The sequence below is a fragment of the Larimichthys crocea genome, unplaced genomic scaffold (assembly GCF_000972845.2).
Source record: "Larimichthys crocea isolate SSNF unplaced genomic scaffold, L_crocea_2.0 scaffold83, whole genome shotgun sequence".
NCBI classification, from domain to species: Eukaryota; Metazoa; Chordata; class Actinopteri; family Sciaenidae; genus Larimichthys; species Larimichthys crocea.
Genome location: NW_020860930.1, coordinates 43,515 through 53,436, shown reverse-complemented (window position 1 = coordinate 53,436; position 9,922 = coordinate 43,515). Strand labels below are relative to the sequence as shown.

General features: G+C 44.3%; 1 protein-coding gene across 1 annotated transcript; it reads right to left on the bottom strand.

Moving 5' to 3' along the window:
• Nucleotides 1-522: 522 nt before the first annotated feature.
• On the bottom strand, nucleotides 523-4,816 carry btbd17a (BTB (POZ) domain containing 17a). Its single transcript, XM_010742389.3, has 3 exons — nucleotides 4,481-4,816; nucleotides 2,925-3,222; nucleotides 523-2,175 (listed from the first exon to the last, which is right to left on the bottom strand). Exons 1-3 carry the CDS (start codon nucleotides 4,641-4,643, stop codon nucleotides 1,101-1,103), a joined length of 1,536 nt encoding a protein of 511 aa, XP_010740691.2. The 5' UTR covers nucleotides 4,644-4,816; the 3' UTR covers nucleotides 523-1,100.
• Nucleotides 4,817-9,922: the final 5,106 nt, after the last annotated feature.

The window sequence follows — 9,922 nt, the reverse complement described above, 5'->3', positions numbered from 1 at the left end:
AATACATGTCACTTCACGCTTTCAGAGGGAATACGGTACTTTACACTGCTCATTTATTATGCAATATTTATGCAAATTAAAAACAATATAAACAAAGCTCATTATCGCAGATTACACACATTTCATTAATTAAAAGTAAAACCGTTTCATGAGCTAAAGATGCTTTAAATATCAAAGGATTTAATATATTATTAGAATATTATAACTGATTCATGTGTAAACTTTAATTACTTTATATGCTGATATTTTAATCTTAATTATGCATCATGTGTTTTTTATGTTAAATCTAAAAGAAACTGAAACTAAAGTTAAACAGAGCTTATAGTTATATAGTTTATATTAGTTATACAGTTTTACATTAATTTATTAATGACAAATTGACGTTTTTTTTACATTTATGTGCAGAAAAAAAACACTAAATTATTCATAAATTATATTTTTTCTACAAAACAAACAATCAACTTTAGTAAAAAATCTTTATTATGAGAAAACATTAATTAGTGCAACAGGTAATGACTTCAATCATTAATAAACTAATGACATCTACTGCAGCGTGAAGAGTTTGTTATATATTGTTACATGACGACTAAAGTAAAAGTAAAACATTTAGTGTCCGGGAAGGTCAGAAGGTCAAAAATGTCTGAAGGTTGGAGACATTTCAACATTTTAATCTATATTTCATTTAACAACACGTCGTTAAAAAGCTGCTGAAACAACAGTTACATGTAACATAGACGAAGTCTGAAGTGTAAATGAGCTTTAATACCAAAATCTAAAAACAACACAAAGAAAAATGTTTCAGGAACAGAACATCAAACATACAAAGGACAAGACAACAGAAAAACAGAAATGTGTTTCAGTCGGTGTAAATCTTTAAACTTCACGAATACAAATACATAGTTTTATTATTTAAAATAAGTTCAGTTATTTTTTATCAGACGTTACTCAAACAAAAGGAAACATTTGTTTGTGCATCTGTTGGGGACTATTTTAAGCTGCGGATTAATCCACATTTTCATGGGATGTTTCAGAGTTCAGATCCACATCCTCGTGATGTCGCTTCAGTGGGCTGGACTTTGTGGTGACGTGACGTGACAGGATCAGTTCTTGGTGGTTATGAGGGTTTGGTACAGCGGCTTCACCACAATATGGAGGAAGAGGGAGCTGTCAGTGAGGTACTCAGACGTCCGGCGGTATAAATCTGCTTCGACCAAGAAATCCCCGTTTTCCTCCGTGCTCTGATGGAAGTTGTAGACGTGTTTCACCACCACCTTCCCCTGCCGCTGAGCCATCACAAGCACCGTCTTCTGGAAGTTCACCCCGGCGAAATCAGTGCTGGACGTGGCCGGCGTGATGATGATCCGAGGGCGCCCTCCTTCTACACGTGTTGGCTGCATGGCGCCCGACTCCGTGTACATGGACCTCATGCTGAGGGGTAACCACCGTGGAGAGAACAGAGCGTTCCAAGTCACCCGCTTGCTGGCGTCATGGCCGCTGGGCCCCAGCTGGGTCTGGAAGCTGGTGCTGCGGTCGTCTCGTGATGGGTTGCTGATGATCCAGGGCGACCCCCACAATGGTGACAGGTAGTTCCTGGGCACGAAGAGGCTGCAGTTGACGTCAAAGTATTTGGCCATTTGCAGCGGCGGTGCAGCGTGGAACTGGTAGGACATGTACAGCAGGTCACGCACTGACTCCTGATACTGAGCCAGGACTGACGACTGGGTCTGCAGGCGGAAGAGCTCCCGCGGTGGCATCATGGCATAACGCACAGCTCTCAAAGCGTTCTCTGCTGTCAGACCGTCCGGCTCGTTCTGAATAATCCAGGCCTCCAGCGCTGCGAAGAGCTCCATCTCGCTCTGCAGGATGAGGTCTGAGCGCTGCAGCAGCGCCATGAGCAGCTGGCTGCTGATGGTCGCCCACTCTCCGCTCTGCAGCACCGACGACAGGTTCCAGGCCATGTACTGCAGACAGCTGTCCCTCAGGGTCACGTCCCCGGCCTGCAGGGCGTACTCGTACCAGCCCGCCACGTGGCCCGAGGAGGAGTCCCGGGCCAGATTCTGGGTCATGTACCGGGTGATGCCCTGCTGGAGAACCGTCACTTGATATTTAGTGGCCAGCTTGTGTAAAGGTGTGGCCTGGTCCAGACGCAGAGAAATCTCTCCACAGTACAGATACCTGCTCAGAGAGAGGAAGCAGAAGTTTGAAAGCACAGCATGGACCTTCTCTCTACTGCCCATAAATGTTTTTCACATCAAGACATATTTTATATTTTAATATTTTAACTTATTTTCCAACACTTGGGGGCAAAAGAACATCACAGTAAGGTTACGGGCTAACATGAAGTCTTTGCTCTGTTTTAGTCTCCACCAACTCCTGAGGGAACCATCTGATAAATACTTCACTATGTTCAGCAGCTAGTCGCTAACTTTGTCCAAGCTTAGTGTCGTGCAGGTCACAGGTCGTGTACGTGTGTTTATTACGAACTCAAAGAGGCAAAAAGAAAAGTTTGTAGAGTTGGACGATGATCCTCTGTGAGTTTGTAAGGACTTCTTTAGATTCCACTCATTGTTAATGTGAAAATCCTGATTAGTGCAGCTTTAAAGAGTCGTCACTGTCTCTGTGAGGTCAGTTTACATTCGTCTGTGTTTCAGGTTTTGATCAACCTCATTTACATCTGAGATGAAAATAGATTTTGTCATTGATCTCTGCTGCAGCGTAGGCTCCGCAGAGTCTCGCTGCTGCACCACAGGAGCTGCAAATGAGCAACCCAGCAGTTCACTAATTGATCAGTTTGTTTTATGTTCAACTCATCATTGATTGTTTGTCTCAGATCCGAGGGCTGCAGTTGCAGAATTCATCCCTCTAGAGGGCGTGACGGGATCTGCCTCACACTGAGGTGGAAGCAGAGTCTTCTCCGGTCTCACCTGATGAACTTGTCAAACGCGGCAGCACAGTCGGAGCTCTCCTTCAGGACCAACGTGCTGCCGTTGCGGTTCAGCAGCGCCTCCTCGAACACGGGGCTCTGCAGGGAGAGCACCAGAGAGTGAGCCTGGATCACCTTCACCTCATCAGCGTTGGGCGTCTCCACCCTGAGCGACACGTCACTGCCGTTACCCTGAACCAGCAGGGCCTCCAGGCGCTGCACCAGGGTCAGGGAGTGGCTGATGGTGTCCGCACCACCACTACCACCTCCATCCTGGGCCCCGTCAACTCTGAGCATGCCTGGTGGAGTAGAGTTGTCAGATTAGGAAGCAATACAAAGGAAGGCCAAAGGTCGGCTTCCTGACAGACGTGGTCATGCATTGGGGCAGATAGTGGGGCAGTATCATCCCAATCCATGCCATTGATCAACCCAGCTGCACTCACTGTCTGGATGATGAGGGATAGTGGGTCACGTTTAATTAAAGCTTTGTCTCAGCTGAGGCGGTTGTAGCACACCACCCCTCCTCCACCCTCCTATCCCCTGCAGACTTACGCTACTGAGCCTGGATTCATATTAGCACAGAGTGGTTCCTCTTTCTGATTCATGATAAGTAGTTGGTACTTCCTTCCTCTCCCCTGATAAAAACAGAACACAAGCTCCGATGTTCCCTTTAAATCACAGTCTGGACTAAAGACAGAAAAACTGTCAGAGTAGTGAGCAGTAATGAATCAGTCAGAGAGCTCGTTTGTTTTCATCTAAATCACAGAGGAAGGAAGGAAGGTGATAAAAGTCGGTTCACTCGACAAATAAAGAGGAAAAAGTTGTTGCACGTGGAGGATGAAGTTGTAGTTTTTTCAATTTCACCAAAAAGCACTTTATTAGGGACTGTCTGAAAATGATTTGTGAGGGGAGGGGGGGCTGAATGTTTGTCCTCTCCCCATCGTTATAATTCACCAGCACAAGTCATATCTGCACCCGAAATTAAACCATTATATTATTGCAATGTAGCCCCGGGCGCCATCGGCATAAGGAGGAGTCCTCTGCGTATGTCAAACTACACCTGGATGATTTAATATCAGCTAAACTGCAAGTGGAGGCGTAATTGAGACACTTCACTCCCCTCTCTCTCTTCATGCAAAAGAAAAATACTTTTCTGCCTCCCTAATAATTTGTGTACAGTCCTTAATAAGTTGCTTATAGCTGGAACTTCACATCATCTACAACAGACCCGAAATATCACAACTTTTTTCTCCTTTTTCTCTTTATACGTCTCTTTCATACGGCCCCTTATTCTGATTTCTTTATCAGAGTTTTTCCAGTGAAAGCTCTACACAGCAGTGTGTTATGTTTTTGTAATTTGAACCCTTTAAATTCACTCCTGAATGAGCCGTAATTACTATTATTCATTTAAACCCACAACAAACACTCATTTACAGTCTTGCCTCCGGCTTACACAGCGAGCAAACAAAGCAGAGATTATAACCAGATCAGACTACACATTATTCAACACAACAACAACAACATCCATCAGCCTGCAGCTGAACTTACTGAACTCACCTGCGGCAGCTGCCCCCAGGTGCACACCCAGAGCCAAAAACAGCATCCCAGCCTGGATCTGGACTCGTTTCACCATCTTCCTCCGTCTGTCCTCACCGCGTCTGTGGAGGGCGAGCGGGGGCGTCCGTGTCTGAATGTGGGACAGGGGTTCTCCTCGCCACATCCGGCCCACACACACACACACACACACAGAACCTCATCGATTTGTGGGTGGAAACAGACCTGGGTTGTTTCCATGACTACCACTTTGATTCTGACTTTCCTGTCCTTGGCTGTCAACGCTTTGTGCACGACATTGATTCGATCGGGGAGGCCGCGGGACTCTCAGACAGCTGTGGAGTGGCAGACTGAGGAACAGCTGCTGTGTTCAGAGTTGGATGCTGTCATTTGATCTGCAGGTGAGTCTTCATTGTAACTTTTTGACTGAAGCTCAGTAATGAACCACCAATATTAAGAATTTAGTTTAAGTGTGTCAGTGTGTTCACCCAGTTCACAGCGTGTGCGTGACACAGCAACACGAGCAGTTTATCCACAGCTTCAGGCCACAGCACGCTTCATCAGGGTGGGAGAGTTATGGGATCGATAATTCTCGTTCAATCATTTGGACTGAAACCACAAACCCAAATTAAAGCTCTGTTCACGAGGACAGTCATGAGAATGACTCCACACCGACCTGCGTCATGTTCACGGTGTCAGTGTTGTTGACCCCGGCCTGTGATCACATGTGTCAGAGTCAGGACGAGTTCTTCCAGTCTGAAGGTGTTTACCAGCAGGTCACAAAACCATGGCTTCAAATTTACTTTGGGGCAGCATGAGTTGGTCGATTCACCCCGATTTTCTCCTTGAGTATTAAATCAAAAAAGCTTTAATTTTATGTGCATTGGAACTACTTTCTCCAGAGGAAAATGCCTGTAAAAGGTGTTTATGGTGTGTTAGGCTCTCAAAACATGGACACACACCTAGTGTCACGAGTGACCCGCTAACCTAACCTCACTCGCGTGTTCTGGACTCAGTTCTGGAAGAAGTCTGTATTTGACCCGTCACATCTGCCAGAATCCTCCCGGTTTGGTGTCCTGCCCACCGCCCACTCACTGCCATCCCACTTCACCAAACTGGCGTCTTTCCACACATTGCCAGCGAGGCACGTCGTCCTGGTGCACTGGAAGAACCCCCCTCCACCCTTGCCCCGTACCCAGTGGATAAAGGAAGCTTTATCCTTTATGAAATCAGAGAATTTCAAACACTCCCTCCACGGCTGCAAACGGAAAACTTAAAATTTGGCAACCCTGATGAGCTGGACGCCCTGTGCTGCAGCAGTCTCAATGTGTGTCATATAATTTTTATGTTTTTATTATTTTACCATTAAATCAAGGTTAGAAAACATATTTTTGTAATTCTGGTGAACTCCCCTTTAATATTCTGACATGTGGTTTTTATTGGATGTGTTCATACCTGTGTGTGTTTAACCATCTCAAGTCTTTGCCCTAGGCAAACCAGGCCATGAGCTACAGAGACAGGCTGCAGTCAAAGTCACCGTGTTCTCCATCGACCATCGAGTGCAGAAGATACCACAAACTGTATTTACATGCTGTGTCCACTAGAGAGCAGACAAACTGCATTTTGTGCACAGGAATATGTAACTAAAAGACATGAAAGCAGAGTAATGCTACAAAAAATAGAGTTTCAAAATTCAAATCCAAAGTTCTCATTCACAGTGATGCAATGCAAATATATAATCAAGATCACTTCTATAATAAGAGAGATAATAAGAAAGATTCTTTATATAACACATCTAAAACATCAAAAAATCAGTTCCTCCATCCTCCAAAGTGATGTCCAGGTCATCATCCCACATTTCTACGTCTTAAAAGCGATGATAAATAAAATGGTAGTTTATTGGCTTTGTAAATAAAATGAAACAACTGTTGTTTCTTTCAGGTGGAGAGAAATGATGCTGGACTCTGAAGCTGTCAGCTGTAATGAATAAAGTCTGCAGCATCCTGCTGACACGGAGTCACTGTGTATTTAGAAAAACAAGCTTCAGTACGATCGAAAAACCCTCTCAGAGAAATGTTCAAAATGTTTGAAATGTGCCAAGCTGTTCCACGTTTTTGTGATTTTTAGTTATTCATTCATCTGATTTCTGAAAAGAACATCAACACTTTCTACACCTTCACTTCTTTTTTCCACAAACAAGCTCTTTATGTCGAAGAGGAAACACACACAGCCTGTTTTTGTATTTCATCAACCATGAACTTAAACCTGAATCAGTGTGTGAACCGAACTGTTGCAAAGAAGAAAAAGTCTGAGATTTAGCACCCCCAGTTACACACAGTGTTACACAACTGCCACCACTTACATTGTCCGCTTGCCCAGCTCCTGTTCTGGCACGACACCGGCTCCTCCATCAGCAAATAGTATATTCTCAATATTTTAGAGACCCGCCATAATTACACAAATCCTGTTTTGTGCGTTCACGTCTCCTCCTGTAGTTTGCACTCAGTCGTCTTGTTAATGTGTCCTGATTGTGTTTAAACGCTCCATAATCACATGAAGCATTCGTTCTTTAGTAGAGCACGATTACACAAGCGTTTGTGTTTGTTTTACTAAAAAAAGGCAAAGACAGGTCTTAATTGAAGTGAATGATCCAGGATAGAGTCACCGCTTTGGTATGATCTGAACAAATAACGAAGAAATGTGATATCAGTCAACGAGATAACCTCCAGATATTTCATGGTCACGCAGAGTTACCGTGAGAGCAGCAGCTGATCAGTGTGTTTGATTAAATTTGAAGTTAATTGCCGTGTGCATCAGAATCAGTGCAATAAAAAGCTTCAACTCTGGCCAAAGAATACAGAAAATACAAACAAGCATCAGAGTGAAGTATTAATCAAACACATGCAGAGCGAGCATGAAGTCATGACGAGCGTGTGTCTCAGCAGATAAGATGTTTGTCTGGAGAGCTGCTCGTGTTACAGCCTCAGACTCTGATTGCTTCAAAGCTGCAGAGCGACAGTTTTGAGAGCTGAGGTCGTGGCAGGCGTCCAGGCTGAGGTGACCTGCCTCAGCATCACTTTATCTCACTGCAGCTCCATTAACTCTTCATTTTTCCCCTCATCCGGCTCGACTCGAGCTGCACAGGAAGATTTGTTATTCACCGGTAGATGAGCCGAGTATAGGCAGAGAGAAATTGACTATAAGTCTGAGTTGCCAATAGATTGTGCAGGCGTGAAATTGGATCCATGATTAATTCATCTTCTCCAGAGATGCTCTCTATATATTTGAATAAAACCTCTGGATGTAAATCCACAGTTATGTAACGAGAGGCGTGAAGCAGCTGAGTGGATCTAGTCAAGTATAGAAACAAAATGTTTTTTCCATTTCCACTTTATCTATCTGATGGCTGCAACTTCCATTCACCATTCGAGAAACTCATAAATCATTTCAGGTAAAAGATTTTTACATGTTGACAACTTTTTTTTCTCTTCTTTCGTTTCTTCCGTCGTCCTCTTGGGTCTCTTCGCCTCCACCATGTCCACAGACACTGCTGAGCCCAGCTCTGGTTCTGGACGACACGCTGGCTGCTCCTCACCCGGATCTTTCTGGCGGTCCAAAGCTCCTTTGCTACACTTTGCACAAGTAAAGCTTTCTGTCCGTCATCAAACAGAGAGTTCGAGGCCTCAGACGGAAAACCAGAAAACGTTTTCTCCATAAAATCTGATCCAGTTTCACCAAAATCCTGAAATCGTTGGTGTGTGAGTGTGTTTCTGCCTTCTCTGTTTGAAAGTTTCATGTCCACGTTGTGAGGGCTCACCTGTGCATCAGTGCAGTCATCTTTCAAACAGAGGCTCTTGACGTTGTACAGAAGCAGATGAAAGCAGTCTTCTCATTTTTATTTAATGACTCCTGATTTCAGCGGCTGGAATAACAGTTGTTTCTGGCAGAATCTATTAGCTGCGGCTCGCTAACACTAACAAAATCAATTCTGTGACTTGGCTGAAAATTCATCGCCTGACTCCGTTTTTTAATGTTTCCGGCTGACGTGCATGTCAGTGCTAAGTAGTTAAAGAAAAGTGATGCCAAAGCTGATTGATTCAGTGCTGCAGGACAGAGCTGTTAAAAACTGACTTAAAGCAAAGTTACTGCATCAGTGTTCGAAGGTGATTTGTGTCAATAAAAGGCAGATTTGATTTCTGTTGACCGTGGTGATCACAGAAAACATCGAGCTTAGCCCCTCAGATCCAGCTTGAACCTCCTCTGCCTCCGGTCTAACAGCTCTGATCAGGAACAAGTCATGTACGTGCACGATGGCTGACTGCAGAGGTTCATTATCTGCTTGAGTGACCCCTGTAGCAGTGTAATGTCAGAGGCATAATGCTGCATGTCAAATAAACACATCAAATGATATGCAGCTGCACGGTGGAGGAAGCCAAACGGAGTCGGAGCAACCTCACGTAGGCTTCAGGTTTGCAAACGGTTTGTCAACAGACTGAACTGACGGATGAATTCGTTCTTCAGATCTGCTGCTTTCATGCTGTTTGCTTTGGAGCTCTGCTATCGTCAACAGTGTGCAGGCATGAGACGTGCTCTGAAGGGTTTAGCTAAATCAAGGGCACATTTATCTCGAACAAAACAACTCTGCTCCCAGATGCACTGATCTTATTTCCTCGCTTGTAATTGAGTTAGTTTCAAGCACAGTTAAGAATTCATACATGAAATTATGAAGCTGCTGCTGCTGCTGGGTGCCGTTAGGCCTGTTTTCACTGTGTGTTTCTCTGGGGACTGAAAGTTGGTCCCACCAAGGTAACTTTATTTTGAAATGTGTTACACATGTATATAATCTGCTAGTTGTTGTATTTTCTATCTTGGTTTGTGCATCAAGAAATTTTACTCAGTGTATTATTAAATAGTTTCCTCCTGGGATTATTAAAGTATTTCTGATTCTGAAGTTTTCTTTTCTTTTCCGTCTGTAACTGGATCTTCAGTCTGATTTGTCTCCTTTGTGTTGTTATCACGTTTTCTCTGTGCATTCACATCATTTATTTATTCAGTTTTTAGTCTGCACACAGACTTTTTACAGTAGACTTTTAGCGGCATGGCTCTCGGGATGGGCAGCACTTTTTTGCAGACTGAATTACTGCCATTAGTTACTGATTACATCCACCTCGTCTCACAGTCTGAGCATGAAGGACAAACTAAAGACAAACGGGAGCTGTAAAATGAGCTGGGCTGCTGCATATGTCGTAAAAATTGACTTTTCTCTTCTTAGCTTCCTCTGTCAGCGTCCTCTTCGGTCTCTTCTCCTCTGCCATTGTGTCCGTAGAGGCTGCTGAGCCGGGTTGCCTTGCCCGCTCGCCCAGCTCCGGTTCTGGCACGACACCAGCTCCACTAACCATCAGCATTCCCCCGCGTCTTCTTCTTCTTCTTCTCCTTCCTCTTGGT